The following is a 26,172-nucleotide window of genomic DNA, read 5'->3' on the forward strand; positions in this document are numbered from 1 at the left end:
TGTCCAGAACTGTATAGAAATGCTTATCTTAACACCAGCAAATCATTCTGTAACTCGCATCTCTCCTCCCCTCTATGACAATGTTTTGTTTTTAGCCATATCCAGCAGTATTCAAGAGCTACTCCCAGTTCTGTGCACTTGGGAGGTCACTCCTGGCAGTGTCCAGGGAACCATCAGGGTACCAGTTACTATAGGAGCAAAGCAGACAAACATGGCTGTGATGTATTTACAGAATGTTGTCTTAAGAAACATAACATGCTCTGAATCAAATAGAATTACTTACGTTAACTGTCTTGTCCAAAGATGGAAATGATTTTTCAAGTATAGTATGTGATCTGGCTGCACCCCTGTGATGATCACAGCAGTAAAGCTCTCTTTATCCTTCTCCTCTGAGATAAGATGATGCAGAAATCTCTCATCATCATTTGTAATGTGAACAGAATCAGAAGGCTACAAGAGTGAATACAGACACAACAGATTAGACGCTCTGTAAATATGCAAATAACATTTACTTCTGCCTCTCATGATTCACTTGGATAGACAGTATCAGAGGCTTTAAAAAAAACCTTTTTGTGGAAAGAGACTAAATATAAGTCAGATGAATATATGGCAATGCTGACAACAAGGGAACTCTATATAGATTATTGGACTGTGATTATAAATGATACCCTAACCATAATTGCAAGTGATTTTAGAATAAAAAAGTAAAAGTAAAGGCCCTCCCGTTGATCATCGATTTGCTCGAGCGGGCCCAGTAATGTCTCCATTGGAGACTTTGTTGTTACTGTGTCTGGCATATTGAATAAGTCATGGGTAGCTTGCCAGGCTCTGCCGTGCGGGCGAGATACTCTCGGTAGCTTGCCGGGCTCTCCGAGAGGGGCAGAGAAATTGAACTTGGGTCGGCCATGTTGGCTGCGTGCAAGGCAAACGCCCTACCGCTGTGCTAGGAAAAGAAAAATACTGAGCTGAAAATCCCAGGGAAAAAAATGAGGATACTTAGCACCCTACAATGGGATGAAACCTTGTTTGGATAGCTACCACTTAACCAACAACCAGTCCTATGTGCATAAGAAAAATAGGAGGACACAGCCTGAACACTGCTGGCTGCTCCCAAAACAGTGCTCAGAAGGCAGTTAAAAAAATTTTTTTAGGTTCCAGGTCTTTTTCAGAGACTGTTCATACCTTGCAAAAGGGAAGTGGGGGGTGAGGTGTCTGATTCAATTAAAACACACACGCACAGAATAACAGGACAAGGGTACCCAAGGTATCAAAGAGGGAACACTTAGATTACCTTGGTCCCTAGATTAAAGAACTGAGGACAGGGAACTGAGGGGGGAAGTAAACAGAGGTAGACAAGACGCAACAGGGGCAAAGACCGTGACATAATGGTGACACAGAGCTGTGGTCCACCTATGTGTCTGGACCACAGAGCCAATAAAACTGACAGCAGGAGATCCAAACTACAGTGACCAAACTCAGAAATGCCCCAGACTGGAAGGGAAACGAGGGACACTGGTGGAGGAAAGCTGACACAGGTGATGGGACTGGTCGCAGAACACCAGTTTTTTAAAAAAAATAATAATAAACATATACTATTTAAATTCTTAATAAAAAACAAAAACAAAAAACCGAGGGCTGGAGCAATAGTACAGCGGGGTAGGGCGTTTGCCTTGAATGCGGCTGACCTGGATTTGATCCCCAGCATCCCATATGGACCCCCAAGCACCACCAAAAGTAATTCCTGAGTTCAGAGCCAGGAGTAACCCCTGAGCATCGCTGGGTGCGACCCCAAAATAAAATAAATAAATAAATAATAAAAAACATAAGACCTCTCCTCAAACATTCTTGGTTTAGTCACTACCACCACCAATAAATAAAGTGCCTATACTGGTTTGTCTATTTTTTTTAAACAATAAAGTCTAACTTGTCTAAAGTTAGAAGTCTAAAGTCTAAAGTCTTAAAATTACTGACAAAAGATAGTAATCTGGCTGTTGATGGGATAACACGGCGCTGGGGGCAACTGGAGGGTGTAACACCTATATACTGGAAGATGGGGGATCTGGGTGGAGGAGGCCCAGTCCCAATCTGAGCAGGCTTGAAGATCTCAGCGCCGGGTCCCGCACACCTGGGTTCCTCTGCTGGTTCCTTCATACGTGAGGCTCGTCTGAACGTGTGGAGAGTGGTCTTAAGCATGGCTGTGGCTGGTTCTGGAGGTCTTCAGCTGCCGGGGCTCTGCTCGGGGTGGGAAGGGAAACTCAACCCACTCCCCTCCAAGGAACAGCCAGGCACGGGGGAGACTCTGCGCTGTTCTCTTCCGGGAAGATTCCCCCATCCTCCAGTAGCTAGGCGTTACACCCACCAACGGCCAAGACCCAGGGACTATAAAACCCAGCTTGCAGATGGAAAGATAAGCATGGGAAAACTTTTGGCTACTAAGTCTACCAGTAATTTAAGAAAATGTTACTATCATCCATTCAACTGCCAGCAATGGGCCAGGCCAGAGAGACAGCAAAGGTAAGGTGCTCTCTGTGCCTATGTGAGAACCCTGGGTTCAATCCCCAGCAACACAGTAATAATAATTTTAACAATCAGCGGGTAAAACTTAAAAGTTCTAAGTTGTTTCAAATAACAAAAAACTGAACAGCAGGGGCCGGAACAATAGTACAGCAGGTAGGGCATTTGCCTTGCATGTGGCCGACCCAGATTCAATCCGTGGCATCCCATATGGTTCCCCAAGCACCTCTAGGAGTAATTCCTGAGTGCTTAGCCAGGAGTAGCCCCTGAGCATTGTCGGGTGTGACCCCCCCCATCCTCCCCCCCCCCGGCAAAAAAAAAAAAAAGAGAGAGAGAAACAAAGAAAGAAAAGCTGAAGAGCAAAGTACTGCCATATTCTCACTACCAAGATTTAGATAAACTTTCTAAATGGTTTTGGTGGTTATTCCAGATTTTGACCCATACTCTCAGTGTTCGGAATCCAGGAGAGACCCCAGATCTGCTCAGCAGGCCAGATGTGCTTCCAGGCAATCAAAGCTATATTCTAGTTTATTGAAATTAGAATTTGAGAGGAAATTTTAATAAATCAGTCATTTTTCTACAAAGTCATTTCGTATCACTAGTTTTGATTCTAGCAGTGTGATTATTATACAACAAGATTTACAAATTGAACAAGAAAAAATGTTTGCAATCTTAATATATCATACAGAAATAGAAAGATATTCTGGTTCTATTCTCTATCCAAAGTAATGATTGTAATAAATGCACATTAATGACATAAAATGCATTGTACCTTTCTGTTCCTAATATATCCACTGTATATTGCCTCTTTATTTTTCTCCTTCTTCTCAAAATCTTCTTTAGAAAGCATAAGCTCATGAACATCTTGAGAATCAGCAGGTTTGCTTATCATCTATTAAATATTAAAAAAGAAGATTCTTAAAAGTTCTTAAGAGACACTATTAACACATTAGATGGAATTAACCTAAAATTAACTGATGAGCTTTCATCTGTAAGAAAACTTTTTACTTACTCTGGCTGATTGTCCAACGAAAAACACTGCCTGCTTTCCCCCAACACCAAAATAGGAAATGTCACTATTTAAACTGCGTGGCACTGGTACCGGACGGACATATCCTGAATGATCACTGAAATAAAACATTGCAAAAATATTTAGCTGTCTAGAGAAACTGGCATAGCACTTAAAAGTGTTACTAAAATGATACCCCTCTCTCAAAAGATCAAAAATAGGCACAATCCTCATTCCAAAAGTAGCCCATATCTTTAAACAGAGATGTGTAATTCCTTTCTATTACTTCATGCAGAACTCTCGCAGACTCTATCTCGTATGAAGAAGCCTACCTTTTCTGAAATTCATCTTTCTTTTATTTTTACTGATAGGTCCCTAAATAGAACTTTTTTCATTAAAAAAAAAAAAACCCTGAAAACTCCTGTATAGCCCAGTGTGACTGTAACCATTGGTATTGTGGCATCTTTTCACATACCATGTCCTTCACAGTCTACTTACATAAGCAAAGATGCAGGAACAATTCAACTATCCAGTACCATGAGAAGACAACGAAGTTGTGATATATACAGACACAGTGGAATACTACTCAGATACAGGAAAAAATTAGATCTGGTCTTTTGCTACAACTTGTTTGGTGCTGAGCGGGCAGGGGGTGGGGGGGAGATGTTTTACCAGGGGTCTTGTTAAGTGAGTCAATGGAGAAGGAAAAATACTGTATTATACCACTCATATATTACATTTAAAAAAAAAATAGAAAGTACAAGAATGAATAGTATCTGATGAAAACACTCCATTGAACTTTGGACACAGAACTCAACCTCAATTCTGTATTCAGAGTTCAAGGGAGTGTTTTGTACCAAAAGCAGGCTGGGGGAAAAGAAGGCAGAAAAGATGAAAAACACTGGGGCACAGTCTTGGACTCACTTAGTGCTGAAGAGAGAGTATTTTTTTCTAACTCCATGAATAAAAACAATATTTCTGTATCATATTTTGCATACCACACATTATTTTATACATCAAATAAAAACACAAAAAATATTCTATATTCTAACAATGCTACCTCAGTTACAATAATGAAACAAAAGGACCCCAAAAAGTTACTCAAATGTTAAAAAGGCAGAACCCAAAGTCAAGATATCATCCAGTCTAGTGGTCCTCAAAGTGTTTACCAGAACCAGCTACATCAACATTCCCTGGAAACTGGAGGAAAGCACGGTTTGTGGGCCCATCCCACTACATTTTGAAATGAGCTTTCTCGATTAAATAAATATATCCGTATGTATCCTTCAGCACCTAGATAGAACCAGCTTTCCAAATTATTTAATGCTCCTGAATATTTTAAATAGTGTCGGAATAATAATAATTGAAACCAATTTCTTTTTCTAGGCATTATTAACAAATGAATCTCCAACTGTGCCATAACAACACAGAGAACAGGCACACCGTAGTCTCTCAAGTCTCCAGAGACACCATTTTCCAACATCATAAATAAATCATTGGGATGAGGCTGGAACTAGTGTTATACTTAGTGGAAAGGGTAAAGAGGTTTGGAAGAGATGGAAGAATTTAAGAATACAAATTATACTCAAAGAACTTACCCACAATAACTGAAGAAAGGATCAGAAAATATCAAAATGGGTAAAAAGACATGAACAACTAAAGAAAAATACTTCACACAAGTTTAAAATGTTCTAGAAAGAGGAGGAAAGAATAACAGCTACAATTTTTATTGATCAAACATAAGATAGGATCCCACCAGATCCAAACCAAAAGAGCTCAAACAAGATGAAGGGAAGGAAATCTACAATGCAGTAAACACCAAAAGTAAGACAGATGTAGAAAACAGGTCGAAAATTTACTCCTGATAAAACAGTTTATCAGCAGGCTTTGATAGCAACAGTGAAAGACAGAAGAGTATAACCCCAGAAAATGCACAGAGAAAAATCTGTCAGCCCACAACTGTGAGTTGCAGCTAAATAAAAGGCTTACTGCTAAGGCTGGAGTGCAGACTTCCCAACCCAGGGATAAGGTTCCACCCTGGGACTAGACCAGTACTTCCAGGGATGGAACCTCAAGCATCAAGCCTGAAGTAGCCCCTGAGCATCACCAATACTTACAAATAAACCAGTTATTTTTTAAAAAGCAAATTTATCTCCAAGAAATTTCCTTTAAGGAATGTTCCCGGGTGGGAGTGCCTGCCTGCTCCCCCACACCAATCAACCAGGTGCGCTTCCATCCTCCCCCCAGAAAAGAGATGCTTCTATCATCATGATAAAAGGTAAGGTAAAGGCCCTCCCGTTGATCGTCGATTTGCTCGAGCGGGCCCAGTAACGTCTCCATTGGAGACTTTGTTGTTACTGTGTCTGGCATATCGAATACTCTCGGTAGCTTGCCGGGCTCTCCGAGAGGGGCGGAGGAATCGAACTCGGGGCGGCAATGTTGGCCGCGTGTAAGGCGAACGCCCTACCCGCTGTGCTATCGCTCCAGCCCATATCATCAGCTCCATATCATATCATCAGCTCCATATCATCATGATATGCACTGAATATGTTTCTAAAATGTTTTTGATGTGATATTGAGGAGCCAGAGCGTTAGTACAGTAGGTCGGGTGTTTGCCATGCACGTAGCAGACCCAGGTGTGACTCTCAGCATCCTGTACTCTCCCTTCGCACTGCGAAGAGTAAATCCTAAGTGCAGAGACAGGAATAATCCTTGAGCACTGCTGGGTTTGGCCCCAAAACAAACCTCACAAAATGTGCTGGGGTGGGCAGAGAGATAGTATGGCACTTGTCTGGTAAGTGGTCAGTTCTCATTTGATCTCTGACACTGCTATAATCCCCTAAGCATTCTCAAGAGTTTAGTTGTGAGCACAGCTCTATGTAGCTCCCAAAACAAAAAGAAAACAAAGTGTTGTAGAAATAGCATGAAGGGCCATGGAGAAAGCTCAAAGGGCTAGAGCACATTTACATAAAGGAAGCCCACATTCAATCCCTGGCACCACTGTGAGAGATTCCTGTGCACCGAGCCAGGAGTAGTCCCTGAGCACTGCTAGGTGTAGGGTGGAAACACTGGGACTGCAGAAATAGCAGAGTGGGTAGGATGCTGGCCTTGCATGCAGCCCACTCAGTTTCGGTCCCCGGCATCCCATAAGGCCCCACAAGGAACAATCCAGAGTCATGAGTAAATAATGTGCACTGCCCGGCTGGACACCCCCAATACAAAATAAGTGTTTATGTACCATGGAATTTCTAAAAAGTCATACTTGGATGATCCAATTAGTCACACGACAAGAACAGCACCAGCAAGGGCAAGAAAATCCTAAAAATACTCTACCTTGGGAGCTAGAGCGATAGCACAGCAGGTAGGGCGTTTGCCTTGCACGCAGCCAACCCGGGTTCGATTCCCAGCATCCCATGTGGTCCCCCGAGCACCACCAGGAGTATTTCCTGAGTGCAGATCCAGGAGTAACCCCTATGCATTGCCGGGTGTGACCCAAAAAGAAAAAAAAAAGACCCCACCTAAAAAGACTGGAATAAATGAGTTCAATTAATTGGACCATATTTGATAGGGTTCAAATATGGTAACACCTAGAGGGCAATTAGAGGTCGCCCCAAAAGCCTCTATCCCACTCGGAAAGACTGGCAAGCTACCAAGAGTATTCAGCCCGCACGGCAGAGCCTGGCAAGCTATCCGTTGTGTATTCGATATGCCAAAACCAGTAATTCCAGTGGGTCTCATTCACCTGACCCTGAAGGCTTCAACAACGTGGCAGCACTGAGAAGGAGAAGAAAGGAGAGGCCGATAAAATCTCAAGGCCGAACTAGGCTGCCACAACAAAGGAAGACAAAAATGATCATCTGTACTTTCAATGCACGTACGCTAGCATCAGATGCATCCATCGAGGACCTGATGGTACAAGCGAGAAAGATCAAGTACGACATCATTGGTCTGACCAAGACAAGAAGGCACCAATCTCATCATGCCGTTTTCGACACTGGAGAACTGTTCCTCAGAACATGTTATAAAAGAGGTGTTGGAGGCATCGGTGTCCTTGTCAACACAAACTTGGCCATGAGCATTGATTCATTCGAATGCCTAACAACCCGAATCGGACGTTTACATTTGAATAGATGTGGCTCACTGCCGGCAGTTTCTATCTTCGTTGTCTACGCACCCAACATCTAATTATGATAAAGGAGAAATTGAGAAGTTCTACATGGAGCTAGAGAAGTTCTATAAAGAAGACCACACCTTCTACAAGATCATTGTGGGTGATTTTAATGCCAAGATAGGACCGAGAAGATCAGCTGAAGAACTTCACATCGGGACCCATGGCCTAGAATGGAACGAACAGGGTGAGAGACTGTCTGAGTTCATCATGTCGACCAAGACCATTCATGGTAACTCACAGTTTCAGAAGGCTGAATCTAAACATTGGACATGGGAGTCTCCCGGTGGACGATTCCACAATGAAATAGACCACATCATATTCAATTGACGGTTTTGCCTGACCAATGTTGCTGTTGTCCCAAAATTCCAAACGGGATCGGACCACCATCTCCTTCGTGCAAAATTCTACTTCACAGAACAGGGAGAAAGGGCTGCAAAGTTTAAAAAGAGAACTCCCAGAACGACCGCCAACTGGGAGCTCTTTGGCACTATTGCGGCAATATGGGAAGATGCCATTGTTGACAACATTGACGAGGAATATGACTGACTGGTTCAGCACCTCCATGATTGTGAGAAGAACGCCAAGAGAGAGATAGCCACAAAAAAAACGCCTGTCTTCGAAAACTCTTGAGCTTATTCGCCAACGTGGTTTGGCGCATGCCTCAGGCAACCTCAAGCGAACGTCCGAGCTCGCAAAGCAGTATAGAGATGCGATCAAGGAAGACCTCAAAGAGAGAAGAGCAGAAGCGCTGGTAGATGCGGCAAAAGCTGGGAAAAGTATTCGTAACGCCCGCCTGTCCTTCACCAACTACAAGACCAAGATGACTGCCCTCTGACGTCCTGATGGATCTATCACATCCTCCAGAATGGCAATGGAGAAGATTATCCATGACTTCTACTCAAATCTCTTCGATAGCCATGTCCACTTGCCGACATACCAAATTCCACAGGATGGATATGTCGTTCCCAATGTTCTCCCTTCCGAAATCTGACACGCCATTTCATCAGTGAAGAAATGGACAGCACCCGGCCCAGACAAGGTCAGACCTGAACACCTGAAGAACCTGCCGTCAGTACTCATCAATACACTGGCTCGGCTATTCACACACTACCTGTCTGAATGCAAGATTCCGTCCCAATGGAAAACCAGCAGGACTGTAATACTGTTCAAGAAGGGAGACATCCATGATATTGGCAACTATCGCCTGATCTGCCTATTGTCTGTCATCTACAAGTTGTTCACTCGAGTCATCCTGAATAGGATTGGCAGAACACTAGATGAAGGACAACCATGCGAGCAAGCCGGGTTCCGGAAAGGATTCAGGACCATTAACCATATCCACATGATAACCAAGCTCATTGAGGTTTCTCGGGAGTTCAAGATGCCGCTCTGTTTAACGTTCACTGATTTAAAGAAGGCCTTTGATTCTGTTGAGACGGACGCAGTCATTGAAGCCCTAGCCAATCAGGGCATTCAAGCTCAATACATCAAGATACTCCGTGAGCTGTATTGCGGATTCACTACCAGGATCTCACCATTCTACAAAGAAATAATCATCGATGTCAAGAGAGGGGTTCGGCAGGGTGATACCATTTCACCGAAACTCTTCAGTGCCACCCTCGAGAACATCATGCGACGACTGGAATGGGAAGGAATGGGAGTGAAGATAGATGGTCGGCAACTACACCACCTCCGCTTTGCTGAGGACATTGTTTTAATAACACCAAACATCAGCCAAGTGGCACAAATGCTGGCCGACTTTGACCGTGAGTGTGGAAAGGTAGGACTACAGCTGAATCTTACGAAGACAATGTTTATGAGAAACAGTCTCGTTCCTGATGGACGCTCCATTCACTCTCAATGGAACGACCATCTCTGAATGCAACAGCTATGTGTACCTAGGTCGAGAAGTCAACATGACAAATGACCTGGCACCCAAGCTGCGCAGGAGGAAGAGAGTGGCTTGGAACGCCTTCAAGAGTGTCAAAGAAATAGCTAAGAGGACGAAGAACCTCCGGCTCTGGGCACATCTCTTTGATTCCACTGTTCTTCCTGCATTAACATATGCCTCAGAGACCTGGGCCCTACGCAAACAGGATGAGAACGCTATTCGGGTCTCCCAAAGAGGAATTGAAAGAGCTATGCTTGGAATATCACGTTTCACTCAAATGAGAGAAAGAATCCGGAGTTTCGACCTCCATCAACGATCAAGAATCAGGGATGCTGTCTCGTTTGCCAAGGTGTCAAAAATCAGATGGGCTGGTCATGTAATGAGATTTAAAGACGACTGCTGGACTAGAGCTGTTACCAACTGGATTCCACGGGATGTCAAAAGACCATGTGGCCACCCACCGACCAATGGTCAGACTTCTTCATCAAGATCATGAACGATCAGTTTGAGGCTGTTCATGTTCCTAGAGCGAACAGACGCCATTGGGCTACACTAGCATGCGACAGGGACAAATGGAGACATTACTGGCGCCTGCTCGAGCAATTCGACGATTAACGGGAAGTCAAGTGATCAAGTGATCAATTAATTGGAAGGATACAAAATTAATGCATGCAAATTCCATATGCATTGAAACACATAATACATATTTAATGTGCATTTCAATGTAACAAATATGAAATACAATGAGTTTGGGAAAGGGGAAGTTAAGAAAATAATCCTATTTACAATTTCATCAAAAAGATGAATGTCTGTTAGCAAAAATAACAAAGGAGGCAAAAGACCTAGATATGGCAAACTATGACATTACTAGAACAATAAACAGTTATAATAGCTAAGTTGGTAGAGCCTGTATGATACCAGAGTTCAAGCCCTTGAACTGGCCTACCCCCACCCCCAAAACCACTAGCATGTAGTGAGCAATAATGGGACAGAGCAGCAGACTATCAGGTGAGAAAAGGGAACTCTGTAGTTGGGAAACAGAACAGCAGCATCTATAGAAAATGACATAAAAGTCCCATAAAGAAATATAAAATTCTCTATTACCCAGCAATTTATCTGAGAAACATGAAAACACTCATTTCAAAGGAGATATGTACCCCTGTATTCATAGCAGAATTATTCACAGCAATCAAAACATGGAATCAACAAAAATGTCTACCAAAGATCACAAAATAAAGAAGGGTGCGCGCGCATGTGTGTGTGTGTGCCTGTGTGTGTGTACTCAAGGTCATACTTATTTACCATTAAAAATTATAAGACTGTTCATTTTAGGACAAATTATGATAAAACTTGAGTGATTACACTACACTAAAAAAGTAAAAGATAATTATCTATATGGTGACACAAACAAACCTTCGGGAATCAACAGTCACTTCTGAGATTCAGTGAAAACTAAGGTGGTTACTAGAAGGAAAGGGGAGGGGAACGGGTGAGAAAATGAACAGAGGATCCTTTTTGGAGACGGCACTAATATTTGGTCACAGAGTAGAGACAATTACATACACATATACAGAGGCAGAAAACTGAACTACAATCCCATGGAAATCAGTAAGTCAATGAAATAAAAAAAAAAATAAGAAATTTTCAATAAAAGGGTATACTCTGTAGTTTTCTTATTTTTACATATTGGCCATAAAAATTCTATATAAAGCCTAATAACATCAACATATCATGTGCTAATAACATCAAAATATCATAACAAAAAAATAATCAGAATTCCTACCTTATTAAAGTACCCAGCAGCATATAAAACAGACTAGGTTTACTAACCTTTCAAAGTCACCTTGCCTTGTGAATTTTGACAACCTATACACAGCCCAGTTGTTAAGTTGTTTAGAGGTCATTCCTCTTCCATTATCTATCACTGCAACAGCAGGTTTTCCTTGTGTTTCATCAAAAAGCTATAAAATAAGTTCAAAAAGAAAAGTTGAGTCAACATTAAAATTCATGAAAAGGTACTATTTCAAAACTGTAATTCAATGGGCTCCTGTACACATTGGTAGTAGTAGTATAAATCATTACGACTTTTGTTTTGTTGTTTTTTGTTTTGGGGCCAACCTGATGGTACTTTTGGCTCTGTGCTCAGGACTCACCTCACACTGAGGGACCCATGTGGTGCCAGGGATGAAACCAGGGTGGCCACATGAAAGGTAAGTGCCCTCCCCATTGTACTATGGCTCCATCCCCACAACTTTCTTTTTTGAGGCAAGGGAGTCGAAGCCAGGGAATCTCCCAAGTAGTCTGAGTGGGCCTGGGGCTACTCCTGCCAGGCTACTCCTGGGTCACACCAGGGCCCAGGACTACAGAGATGCACAGGTGCCACAGTGCTTGGAGACACTAAGGCCACCCTAACAGTGCTGAGAAGTCTCCAGAACTAAATCTAGTTATGTTGTCAGTATAGAACATGAGGTAACAGACGGAACTCGAGGTCCTGTTACCAACTGAGCCAATTTCCCGTGCTATTAGGAGTTTCTAAAATGCACTCGGAGAAATCAAGGTCTTAGAAATCTTCAAAACAGGGGCCCGCAGCAACAGTACTATGAATAGGACATTTGCCTTGCATGCAGCTGAACCTGATTCAGTCATTAGCATCCTACATGGTCTCACGACCACTGCCAGGAGTAACTCCTGGGTGCAGAGCCAGGAGTGACCCGAGTATTGCTGGGTGCGACTCAAAAGGACAAGAAATCTTCATAACCTTTAACTCACAAATTCTTCACTTCTGAATTTAGCTTAAGGAACTAAAAGGGAGTCAAGGACACAGTGTAAGGGGCTGGGACATATGCTTCGCATGTGAGAACCCAGGATTTGATCCTTATCACCACACGCCCTTCCTACTTGGAGTGTCCCATAAGCACTGAGCTGTAAGTACCTAAGCATCACTAGTGTGGTCCAAAGACCTAACAGGATGTTCATTGTACCAGTATTGCATACAATTGTAAAAGTATAGAAGGAGCCATGGGGGCGGGGGGGGGGGGGGGCAGGTGTACGGGGAGTCTTAAGTGATCAATGGTAGGTTGATAACATAATTTATAAGATAGTCAATTTAACTGTAACAGCGGAATATTATACTTAGAACATTCATGATAGGATTACAAAGTAACTGGTTAAGGGAAAATAAGGGAAAGTAGACTTAAAACTTAAAATATGATCACAAAAATATGTAAATACACATGCATGGAAAGAAGATACATAAAATTTTTTTGATAGAGGAGAGATGGTACAGTGGCTAAGGATGCACACAGCCAATTTGGGTTCAATCCGCCGCTGCAAGGAAGTGATCCCTGAGTACAGAGTCACAATTAGGCCCTGAGAAGAGCTGAGTGTGGCCCAAAAACAACAACAAAAGACAACATCAGGTAACTCACTTTTAACTTATTATCATTTTAAAACTGTTCTTTAATGCTAACTGCTTTAACATACTTTCTTTTTTTTGGAAAGGAAGCAGAAACATGGGTTATTTATTTATTTAGTTAGTTATTATCTCGAATACCCATCCCTCCACCAGTGCCCATTTCCCACCACCGCGGATCCCAGTATCCCTCCCTCCCCCCATACCCCTTATTCCACCCTGCCTCTGTGGCAGGGCATTCAACATGGGTTTTTTTTTATCAAATTTATTGGAAACTTACTGAGCACTCACTTTTGCTCAGTGTTTCCAATAAGTTTCCAGTAAGTTTCACCCCTGTCCCACCATAAGCATCATCACATTAAATCTGATAGCTGCCCTGAACTAGAGGGGTGGTGATTGTCCCCATTTTGCAGAGGAGGAAATGAAGGCTTAATAACATACTTTCTTACCAGCTTAATCTGTATTCGTCTAATACCGGTGTTGCGAGAAGTAGCAGACAATGAATTGTCAATTAATTCTGCAAGAGCAAAGGCTAAAAGAGAATAAAAAAATCATTATTGCTTAACTCTTCCCTCCCAGACGTCATATAAAAGTTCAAAATAGAAAAAACTCTTAAGTACCTTAAGCCACCACTTTTTCCTCCCAAAGAGCTATAATTAAAGTATTATCCTGATCCTAATGATACAATACACAAAAGGTATCATCACCAATCACCACCAGCATAAACAAGCAGTCATCAACCAGTATTTGCACTATAAGTCAAGCCAGTCATGACTCCTGGCTTGAAGTTTACAATCTAAAGACAGACATACAGACATAAGAGACCAAAAAAAGACCATAACCATAAAATCAAATAATAGTCTGTGGTATCCAATTTCAGTATGCACAAGTAAAAAGTAATCACATTTAGAGATCCAAGGGCAAATACAAAGAAACTATAAACATGTCTACTGATAGTTAATTTTTATATAGAGCTCTTATGACTAGTAACTTGTCAAATAGAAAAACATGCTCACTTAACTATACTGATTTCCTAATACAAAACCAACTTTGCATTGTTAACCAACAAAACTTCTGTCCTGCCCCCACTGAAATTTAATCAAACAAAATCTGTTATTAAAGGGTTCTACTTTCCAACAAACATTTACACACTATAAAACATTTATACAGGATGATTTTAGAAAGAGGATACCACAAATTATAGATTTGTGTAAGGACTTGGCTAAGGATAATGTCTACAAAAAATTTAAAAAATATTACACAGAATACTGTCACCGTCACTGTCAGAGAATACAATGGGGATAAAAGATTTAAGTCTGAAGGTGAAAAACTGAATAAAATTTGAAATATTTGATAATAAAAGGATAAAGGAAATCCTAGATGAATTTAAGCCTCTAACTATGTAAAATTGAATATATGATCTTATTTTCCAAAAGGGGAAATATTAGGGCTTGGGATATAGCTCAGCAGTAGATCACTTGCCTTGCATATGTGAGATTCTGGGTTTGATCCCAGGAAACACACAAAAAAATAAAAACAAAAAAAATTAGAGAAATGCTTACCCATTTACTATACTGAGCTCAGTTTAAAAGAGAGGGTTAGCAGAACTCGACCAGGACCCGTCCCTGTGCACAAAAGCCAAGAGGAGTAAGCCCTAAGCATAGTTGGGTGAGTCCAAAAAACCAACAATGGCTTCCCTGACCCACTGCCTAAACCAAGTCAAAGAAAGTTTTTAATTACGTTGGAAGATGATGTGCATGATGGTAAAAAGGAGAACAGAGAAAGAAAAATATTTAAAACAAAAAAAAAAACCTGAAGATACATACAAAACTCTTGTAATTTTTGGCAGGAGTAGAGAACAGAATGTTATCCATAAGTGCTCAGGAGACCATGCCAGGTGAGAGATCAGACTGCCCACATGCAAAGCACATGCTTCAGCCAGCTGAGCTATCTCCAGTCCCACTATTGCCATTTTAAAGAGGGGGATCAAAGTAAATTTGGTTGTGACAATTATGGATAAACAAGATTTGAAGTGTGGGAATGAAACAGGGGTATCAGGAAAGAGCCTATCAGGGAGAAAGGACTGTAAGCTGAGAAAACAGCCCATAACGAGTGGTGTTGACAGGGGGAAGAGATGCAAACAATAGGAGAAAACAGCATTACCAGACAGCTAGTAATGCTGCTTTTCTACTACTCTTAAAGTCCAACCGTCATGGATATTTTCAGTAGAAGAGCAACATCATCATACTCTGAAAAACTTACAACAATGTGAATGGGCATGAAAAAGAGAAAATTGAAAGAACACTGCATAATCTAGATCACATGATGCCTGAGACCAGATGCTAGGAAAAAGTGGAAAGGAATGGTCACTACTGGATAAAAACTGAAGATAATATCAGGAGGGTCTTCTTATAAAGTGAATGAAAGGTATGAAACAAAGAATAATCAGATTTTTTTTGAGGTATCTGGGAATACTGAATAAAGCTTAATATTTTTAAAAGGAGGGTTAATTGAGTGAACAGACCGGGATTTCTATCTTAATAAGCTATGAAGTTGCATCTTGGACAGTTGGGACAGAAAACTGGAAATAAACATTATTCACTAGACTAAGTCACTTAAAAAGTGTGGTGCTGGGCCAGAGCACAGAAGGTAGGATGTTTGCCTTACATGCCACCAGCCTGAGTTAGATCCCCAGCACCCCAGATGGCCTCCCAAGCCCCGTCAGAAGTAATTTCTGAGTGCAGAGTCAGGAATAACCTCTGAGCATCATCAGGTGTGACCTTAAAAAAAAAAAGTGTGATGCTGGACTGTTTTATGCATGAAACCCTCCTATTAACAGTATCTAAAGTAAAAAATTATGAAATTGAAACTTAAAAAAATTATGTACATAAAAAGAAATAGAAGAGACTGAGGAGGAGGAGCACTGTAAACAGAGAACACAGTTAACTTTTGAGTTATCTTGTAAACAGGAGCAAATAAAATTAAGTAGTAGCTGGTAAAAGACTGATGCTTTAAAAATGGGGCAAGTATAACCTTTTCTGGATGAAGAGCACAATGTCGGGGGCAGGGAAATAAGGCAAAGGGCTAGATCTCACGCTCTGCATGGATGTCCATTCATCCCCAGCACCGGCTCCCCAGAGCACCACCAAGAGTCCCACAGGTGCTGAGTTAGCAGCACTAGTTCCTAGTACTAGGTGTGGGGGAAAGAAAAGAAACACCATGTCTAAGGTAGTATCTTTTAACATTCAAATTATGGACATGAGAGATAGTACAGCAGGTAGGGCACTTGTCTTGAACATAGCCACCCTGGCTCGATCCCCAGTAGCATGTTTGCTTTCCCATCATGGCCAAGAGAAATCCCTAAGCACAGAGCTAGGAGTAACCACTGAGCACTGCTGGGAGTGGCTCCCAAATCAAGAAAAGTAAAACAGAAAAGAGTTTGAACTCTGAGGTCACTGCTAGATTCAAAGTGTGCCTCCAACATTAACTGCCTTTGGCAAGTTACCTTTAACATCTTAGCTTCCATTTCTTCTGTTTCTACCCTGTAAGGTAGGATCTTTACCTACCACAGCTAGCACAAAGGATTAAGAATTAAATGAAATAATGCTTACAAAGTACTTGGCAGAGTACTTTGCACCTGCGGCTAAAATCAGCAACTAACAACACTAAGAGTATACAAGGCAATGACACAAAAATTTTGTTACTGAAATACTTAGTAACTTTTAACAAATGAAAACAAAGACATAATAATAGAATGAATGCTTCAAATAAACTATTACATGCTGTGTAACAAGCAAAAACAAATATGTATTGCCATATCTACTAGGAAGTCCACTACTTTGTTTTAGAGCCACTTGCAGTTCAGTGTTTGGGGCCAGTGACCATGCATTGGTGGGGATTAAACCTGGACCTTCTACATACAAAGCATGTGTTCCAGCCCACTGAGCTATCTCTACAGCCCTCTTTTAATTTTATTACATTTTTATTCGGGCTGAAGCGATAGCACAGAGGCAGGGCATTTGCCTTGCACATAGCCAACATGGCCAACCCAAGTTTGATTCCTTGGCCCCTCTCGGAGAGCCCGGCAAGCTACCGAGAGTATCTCGCCCTCACGGCAAAGCCTGGCAAGCTACCCGTGATGTATTCAATATGCCAAACACAGTAACAAGTCTCATGATGGAGACGTTACTGGGCCCACTTGAGCAAATCGATGAACAACGGGAGGACCGTGACCATGACAATTTTAGTTTGGGGGGGCGGGGGGGGGGCGTCACACCTGGCTGTGCTCAGGGCTTATTCCTGACTCTATGTTCAAGAATCATGCCTAACAGTGCTCAGGAGACCTTATGTGGTACCAAGATTTGATCAAACCCAGGTCAGCCACATGCAAGGTACATGCTTACCCACTGTACTATCTCTCCAGTTCCTCCAGTCCTATTTTAAAATATGTAAGAAAAGTAGTATACACCATATAAAACCAATTAAAAAAGAAAAAAATTATAAACATCAAAATGCTGAAGGGGGATAACGGGGGGGAGGGGCTCAAGTCAGAGAGATAATGTAGTGAGTAGAGCCTTTGCTTTGCACCAAGCCAACCAGGTTTTGATCCCTGGCACCCCAATATGGTCCACCATAAATGATTCCTGAGCAGAGCCTGAAGTAAGCCAAAATGTGAGTGGTAATTCTTTCTGGTGTTAAGAGACATGGTGTTACATTCCTTTTGTTTATCCATGTTTTCTAATTTTCTACAAATTATTGTGTAGCAGTAATGAGAAAAACAAATAAAAGAATATTTAGAAGAAAATCTTAGTAGTACACACTTTGGCAGGATCCAGAGAGAAATGACTGTTGAGGGGTCAGAGAAACAGCTAGAATGAGTGACTGTTTTCTTGTGGGAAGCCCACAGGATTCCTGAACACTGTGGTGTTTAGTCAATTGGGATTCTCTAAATCAACCTATACATAAAGATAATTATCAAAGAATTCAAAGATAGGATAAAAACCAAAAAGCCATAATGGTAGAAAGCAGTCATGAGAAATGAAAAGCAGGACATATATAACTTACTTGTACAATTCAGGGACATAAGAGTAGAAGAGTATACAGGAGATAAAAATTTATATACAGGGGTGATTTGAGTGACAGTACAGCAAGGCAGGACCCAGTTAGATCCTTGGCACCACATATGGTGACTAAGCCTGGCAGGAGTGATCCCTGAGCACAAAGCCAGAGTACAACATGAGCACTGCCAGATATGACTCCAAAACCAAACAATAACAACAAATCTGTATACAGGGTCTCCGATGAGGAATAAATTTTAATACCAGATCAGTTTTAAAGGAGAAGTATCTTTACTCTAAATTCAAATAACTGGTGTAAAAAAACATACAATGAAAAAGTTGAAGAAAATTCACAATGACTAGTCATAGTCTATACTGTAGAGGAGAGAATTTTTTTAAGTGAAGGAATGAAGTGAGTGATAAAGGAGATTAGCAGCTTATCAGATTAGCATAGTGAATACTTACGCAAAGGGTTTTGTCCTTCGCTTGCATAATATTCATACATGCCACTTTTAACCAGAGTGTCATAGTGAGGTAGGAAGTCAATTCGCTCTTTTGTAGCCGTGAGCAGCAACTGGTTGACTGACTGCAGCAGGTATAAAGTGACTCCATCCTTAATAGTTTCATCTGTCATCAAAAGGGAGTATTTGAAGTGTTAGGTTAGCAAGGAATGCTAGTGGACTTATGCTTCTAAATATGTACATGATAGCTATAAAATTATCTTTAAAGATGGAAAAAGCAAAAAAAGTATCAATCCACAAATTCAGCTGTTTTCTGACAGCTGTCAGTGGAAGGGGAACAAATATTTCAGTCATCTAAAACATTTCTTAAGTTACGCTATCGTAGGAAATCAGAAGAGGAATTACATAACAAATGGTTATTTTCAAAAGGCATCAGAAATTATAAAACGAAGTAGATATTGCAAATGAACCAGATTTCTTTTAAAAACAAAAATGAATCAAATTGGGGGCTGGAGCGGATAGCACAGCGCTTGCCTTACACGTGGCCAACCAGGTCATCCCAGAACCCAGAAAAGTTCCCCCAGCCCAAACAGAAGTGATCCCTGAGCATACAGGGGAGCTGGGAACGAGGTAGAGGAGAAGGATCATCTAAGTTAGAAGGGAATATAACTTCTTGTGAATCCACACAGGACATTCCTGACCAGGTTTTGGGAGAGATCTTATCTGTCATCAATGACTTTTTCCTAATCTTGCTTAAAATACAATCACTGGACAAACTGTATTTATAGTCAGTTTCTTTCCGTACCCCTCATCCCCAGCAGCAAAGTAACCAAAATCATCAGCAGTTGTATAGATGTTCATATATGGAATAATAGAATCCTACCATGCATTATAACACGGTAAATATAACATAAATTTACACTGCTTACCAAAATTATCACATGTAATTTCTTTTCTACTGGTTGTTGTAATAACAAATTTCTCTTCCGGTGAAATGCCAAGTGTCTGTCCAAAAAAAAAAAAAAGAAGGTACAATAATTACAAAATGGAAAGAAGCATACTTCTCAAGCTTACTAGGATATGAAAATACTGTGTACATTATAATTATTTAGCAATTACATTTAAGTAACGTTTAAGTATTCAAAAATTTTTAATCCTGTTTTTTCCCTTTTAACACAAATCTAACTAAAAATTAGCTATTGCTAAACAAAAGTTATTTTTTCTATTACCACCTAGGAACACACATTTTCAAAGGGTTTTTTTAAAAAAAAAAATCAGCAGGATCCTTCCAGACAAAGACACTATTTCACATCAATAAATAAGAAAATGCACTTGGTACAAAGCACTAATACAACATTTATGCTCAGGCTGCAGCAATGCCTGATGTTTACAGGGCCCAGGTTCAATTCCCAGCACTGCATCTGGCATCACTGGGTAGAACACCTTTGCAGAGGCCAACCAAAAAAATAAAATTGGGGGGGGCCTTTTGGGGTCACACCCCACAATGCACAAGGGTTACTCTTGGCTCTGCACTCAGGAATTACTTCTGGCGGTGCTCCGGGGACCCTTATGGGATGCTGGGGATCAAGCCTTTTTTTAAATGTAAGGTACTTGAAGAAAACAAAGGTCATTATGCAACTATGAGTAGGGATAGTTAGGCACCACAGAATATCCTACAGTAAAGAATCTATATTTGAATCTATATTTATCTAAATCATGTAGATAATTACAACAGACAAATGTATCGTTGGGAGATAGTCTTCACAAATCAAGATGAAAATCAAGAAAAAGCAAAAAAGATAATACATAAATCAAACCAAAAAATTCAAATAAATGAACAACAAACACGGAAAAAGAACAATTTCAAACCACAAAAAAAAAAATTCTTAAAAAGAGTTACACAGGCAAGGCCAATAGTATAACAGGTAGGGTGCTGACCAGGGTTCTATCCCTGGCATCCCAGGATTTAAAAAAAAAAGTTACATGTTAATTAAATATCTTTTAAATTAAGGCATCCAAGGGCTGGAGAGACAATACAGCAGGTAAAGCACTAGTCTTGCATGCAGCCAAGCAGGGTTCAATCCTGGCACCCCCTATGATTCCCTGAACCACTGAATTTATCTATTACTATTGTTTAGTACTTGGGGCCACACCTGGCTGTGTTCAGAGTTTATTCCTGGCAGGGATCACAGGACCAGATGGAGGTTTTTCTTTAATGCTCCCTATTCTGTGTTTACCTGTACTCCCTTGTTCTTTGCTTTGTGTTTTTAGCCATGCTGTGCTAGGACTTGAACTTGGGTATCCCATGTGCAAAACTTACACTCTGTCCCTTGAGCTATTGCTCTGACCCCTGCCTGGTTTCCTTGGTGATAGAGTTTGGCTGCTTCTTGCTCTGTATGTTATAGCCTATATATAATAGCACTGTCGCCCCGCTGTTCATCTAGTTGCGCAAGCGGGCAACAGTAATGTCTCCATTGTGAGACTTGTTACTGTTTTTGGCACATATGTTACTGTTTTTGGCATATCAAATACACCACATGGAGCTTGCCAGGTTCTGCCATGCGAGCGGGATACTCTCAGTAGCTTGCCAGGCTCTCCAAGAGGGACGGAGGAATTGAACCCGGGTCAGTCGTGTGCAAGGCAAACACCCTACCCGCTGTGCTATCACTCCAGCCCATAGCCTATAATAAAATATATTAATAATAAAATATAATAAAAACAATATTGAAATTATTTTTGTATTTGTTTAGCTGTAGCACTGTCCTCCCGTTGTTCATAGAGTTGCTTGAGCGGGCCCAGTAACGTCTCCGTTGTGAGACTTGTTACTGTATTTGGCATACTGAATACGTCACGGGGAGCTTGCCAGGCTCTGCCATGCAGGCGAGATACTCTCTGTAGCTTGCCGGGATCTCCAAGAGGGGTGGAGGAATCGAACCCGGCTCAGCTGGGCCGGCAGCTCGCAAGGCAAATGCCCTACTGCTGTGCTAATGCTTTATTTTAAAATTTTTGGTTTGTTTTGGGGCAGTGTTCAGCAGTGTCCAGCAGTGTTTGAGGATCACTCCTGGAGGGGATCGAATCCTGGCAGGTGTGTGCAAGGCAAGCACCCTACCTGCCGTACTATCTCCCTGGTCTTGAAAGGTTTTTTTTTAAGGGGTTGTAATTAAGCCTTAGGTTCAATTTCTTTAGGACAAAAAGTACTCCAAAAATGATCCTGGTACACAGTATATGCCTCAGGAGGTGGCAAATAATAAATATATGGATATAGCATTACTTAGAACAATGTTAACATCAAGTTAGAGAATTAAGTACCTTCAGCTGGAATCCCTCCATAATAAAATTTTTATCTGATAAAGTTCATCCATTGATGGTGGTATTCTGATGACTCTATTTCTGTAAAATTAGCTATAATTTTTTAAAGAGCTGCTTTGCCTCATTTAATAGAGCTCCCTGGTTATCTGGAAATATAGTTAATATAAGAAGTTGGATAAAGGCTTTAGCATTTTTCTTTAGCACAAATTCAGTATTCAGAGTGGGAGTTGGTGCTTCCTTTAGGATTAACCAATAAGGATTTTTATTAAAAACTCTTTAATCATTGATCTAGTTTTCACTGTCTTCAGTTTAGTCTATTACCTGTTACAGAAGTCATCCTTTATCATAGCTCTATAATATATTGATTTTAGAGAATTTGTTTTTTTTTTTGTTCTGTTTTGTTTTTGTGGTCAAACCCAGTAGTGCTCAAGGCTTACTTCAGGATTTGCGCTGAGGGAATCACTCCTTGGAGGGGCCCAGGGGACCATATGAGATGCCAGAGATCAAACCTAAGTTGACCACATGAAAGATAAGAGCCCTACCTTCTGAACAATGGCTCCAGTCCCTAGCTCTGAATATTTTTTTTAATCTGAAATCAACTTATTAGACAAACTAGCCAGGCCCTGAATCTTGATAAAAGTTATTCATTCTTCCTGTAACATTCTATTGGAACAAGTGTTTCACTTAGTTTTTTTTTCATTTTTATAAGTGCATTTCAGGGGCCAGAAAGACAGTACAGGGGTTAAGGTACATGCTTTACATGTGACCTATTTCATACCCAGCATCATCAGGTGCAGCCTGGAAGCACCCCCACCCCCACCCCATTAAAGCTGGGGTGACCCGGGTAGTCCACAACTCTAGGGCCAGAGCAGCTTTGCAACCCTGGGCACTCCTTAGGAGAGCTCTCCCACTCCACCCTCACCCCCAGTAAGAGGGCATTAAACCAACCTTTTTCCTGGGTTAACCAAACATGTCTCTGCCTCGAATGGGTCACACTGAGAACCTCCCCTTCATCACATTCTTAGCTATCTTCAAACTCCCTGCTGCACAATTCTTCTCTAGTCAATTTTACAAAATATTTAGGAATGGCTAACAGTTTGGCAGTCCAGAAAATTCTAAAAACAATTTTTTTGAGGGGGGTCACACCTGGGGAGGCTTAGGGGTTACTTCTGGCTCTATACTCAGGAATCACTGCTCAGGAGGGTTCAGGAGGCAATAAGAGCGCATGCGAGACAAGTGTCCTACACACTATACTCTCCAGGCCCAATCCTCAAATTATCTGCAACCCATCCAACAACCCAATCAAGTCAAAAACACACAAGGAGCCCGCAAAACAGCCTTTAATGATTTGGTCTTTGGCGCTATAGTCAACGACTTTATCCCTAAGTGAACACAACAAAGAACACTCATGTTGGACTTGAGTGAATACAGATTAAAGCAGTCCGCATTATCTCAAATAACATACAGCCTAACAGTACAGGGCAATACCAGGAGCAGTTCTTCCTACTGTAAAGATACTGTCATTTTATCATTTGGGTTTTATGAGAAATGTAGTGAGGAAGGAGGGAGGAAGGCAGGAGGAAGGAATAAAATTCTTGCTTCCCTAAGCAGCTGCAATTTGTGAGATGTGGGAGAAGTTTTTCTCAAATCAAAGCTTTGTGGGGAAGATGAGGGGAAAGAAAAAGGGAGGGGGAAAAAAGGAGAAGGAGAAAAGGGAGAAAAGGAAAAAAAAGGAAGGGGGAGGGGAAGGAAGGTGAGAAAAAATTTTGCTTCCCTAAAAGTTGGACTGTTTGATTTTATATACATCATGGAGTTTTTATCAATTACCCTTGCATCCTGAGTAAGGTTAGGAAACGCTAAATCGATTTCATTGCTGTAAGTGGTGCAAGGTTTATCAAACACAGTCTCATTTAACTACCTCGTAGGCAGCTACAAGTCTCACACATTTCATTACACCCTACCTTCTTTTCAAAATAGCTGCATGCTATGTACAAAAGTTCTTTGAAAGAAAGAAGGAAGGAAGGAAGGAAGGAAGGAAGGAAGGAAGGAAGGAAGGAAGGAAGGAAAAAAAAGGATACACTAACTACAAATTATCTTTAGGTTTATAAAGAGGTTACGCTCCTTTCATAACAATATGATGGGATAATTATAGTTACACTAGTGTAACAAAAATTCATAGGCCTACCAAGAAAAAGTAGACATTTCCTCAAAATTGGACCTGAGAAGGGTTTGCATAACTAGGATTTAATGACTGGACATTAACAACTAGTGAAGTGAGTCATTTTTCTAATCTTCAATCCTGTAAAGCCATGAAAGCTCAGGTGAGTTATCAAAGCACTTTAACTGCTTATCAAAGGTCTAAGAGCTTCTGATCCACCCCTTCCTCTGCATTGCTCCCTTTCCCCAACAAGCTAAGCTTTCCTTGGATTCATACTTTTCTGACACTATAAACACTGGTTTAAGCTTTAATGAAAAATTTTAATACATTATTTTTTCTCATCTCCTAACTAGGAAAATTAAGTTTTAGTGCACAATGTGGACACTGTTTTCTTTAAAAAAAAAAAATTAGCAACACCAAGAAAATTTTTAGAATCAGTTTCTAATCCAGTCTCATTTCCAATTATATTATATATATATGTTGGACTTATTTTAGTAATTTAATTGTCTTTCATGCATGTAATGGTCACAAAGCTATGAAATTAGGTGGCATTCTATCTTTAAAGCATAGTCTATGCTTTAAAAGGTAAATTTTCAAACAAAAAGAGCCTTCTCCACTTTAAAAAAAAAGTGGATGCTTCATAGGGTCTTGGGTTCAAATCCTAATTTGAATGAACTGCTTAACACACTGAAGTTTGTGCTTCAATTTCTGTTTCTCTCCCTCTGGTTGCTTCACTGATTATGCTCTACTTTGTCCATTGTCCAACAGCACCCAACAAAAAGTGTGATGTGAAATTGAATCGATAATAACCATTTCTGTTGCTAGATTTGCTGTAGATTGTTGTCTCGGTGAACTGAGTTAATTTTCTATATTACTATCTTATTCCCTGCCGCTGTGCTATAGCACAGCGGTAGGGCGTTTGCCTTGCACGCAGCCAACATGGCCGACCCAAGTTCGATTCCTCCGCCCCTCTTGGAGAGCCCGGCAAGCTACCAAGAGTATGTCGCCCGCACGGCAGGGCCTGGCAAGCTCCCCGTGACGTATTCGATATGCCAGACACAGTAACAACAAAGTCTCCAATGGAGACGTTACTGGGCCACCTCGAGCAAATCGATGATCAACGGGAGGGCCTTTACTTTTACTTTAGCATCTTATTTTGTTATGCTTATAGTGTTGCAATATTTAAAAAGTGAGGCGCCAGAAGGACAGTACAGTATGGAGGGTGCTAGCCTTGCATGCAGCCTACCAGGGCTTCATCCCTGGCACTCCATATGATGTCCTGAGAACTCCCAGGGCACTCCTGGGTGTGACACAAAAACAAAACAAAAAAAATTTATGTATATAAAATGTGGATTTCCCACAGATCTAATGACAGTCAATAGTAAGCCATGGGTCACCATAGGCAAGAGTTTCCACTTCTGTAATAAGTTTGGGGTCAGAGTGATAGTACAGCAGGTAGGATTTGCCTGTAGGTTCGATGGGGGATGGGGGGGAGCCTATGAGGTCCTCTGAGCCTGGCCAGGAGTCATCCTTGAGTGCAGAGTCAATAATAAGCTTGGAGCATCGCTGAGTGCGGACCAAAAACAAACAACAAAAAACCAACAACACTTCCTCTATCCTACTCATAGAAGAGAGATCCAGAGACTGATAAGGAAGAGTATTTTAAGGTTTCATGCATACAGCAGTCCAGCCCCCGCACACACACACACCTCCCCCCTACATACACACACACCCACACACACAAGTCTTTCCACATCACCACAGGGAGAAAACTTCTCAAAGGAGAATGAAGGAGCACTACCTTTCTGGAAAGCGATTTTAAAATACATGCCATGGATTTTTAAAATTTTCCTGACATCTGTTCCTGTAATTGCATTTTTAAATTTCTATACTAATGCGGGGGGGGGGGGGGGGGGGATGAAATTTCAAGGTGTTGTTTATCGTGGCATTCCTTAAATGACAAAAACTGAAAACAATATAAGCACCCATAAAAGCAGGTATGTGGCCAGTCCTACAGAACCTACCATTTCAAACTCTGATTATGAAAATTTCATTAAAAAAATAACACCTAACTATTGTTAAGTGAGAATGATAGAGAACATATTATAGTTAGTAGGACCTGAGAGGAAGCAAGGCTAAAGAAACTACTTCAAGCACTTAAAGTAGCTCAAACATTTACCACGAGCAAAG

The 26,172-nt window shown here is 41.1% G+C and overlaps 1 protein-coding gene across 2 annotated transcripts in view; it reads right to left on the reverse strand.

The window, feature by feature from the left end:
* Window positions 1-26,172, reverse strand: part of SMCHD1 (structural maintenance of chromosomes flexible hinge domain containing 1) — a 114,672-nt gene that overhangs the window by 87,115 nt on the left and 1,385 nt on the right. For both annotated transcript variants that reach the window (XM_056138102.1, XM_056138101.1), the window contains exons 2-8: window positions 19,445-19,520; window positions 18,520-18,681; window positions 13,447-13,529; window positions 11,416-11,546; window positions 3,527-3,641; window positions 3,287-3,406; window positions 284-450 (exon numbers count right to left, since the gene is read on the reverse strand). In XM_056138102.1, the coding sequence (XP_055994077.1) occupies window positions 284-450; window positions 3,287-3,406; window positions 3,527-3,641; window positions 11,416-11,546; window positions 13,447-13,529; window positions 18,520-18,681; window positions 19,445-19,520 (854 nt within the window). The remainder of the gene's footprint in view (window positions 1-283; window positions 451-3,286; window positions 3,407-3,526; window positions 3,642-11,415; window positions 11,547-13,446; window positions 13,530-18,519; window positions 18,682-19,444; window positions 19,521-26,172) is intronic.

The sequence above is a fragment of the Sorex fumeus genome, unplaced genomic scaffold (genome assembly GCF_029834395.1).
Source record: "Sorex fumeus unplaced genomic scaffold, SorFum_2.1 ptg000128l, whole genome shotgun sequence".
Classification (NCBI taxonomy): domain Eukaryota; kingdom Metazoa; phylum Chordata; class Mammalia; order Eulipotyphla; family Soricidae; genus Sorex; species Sorex fumeus.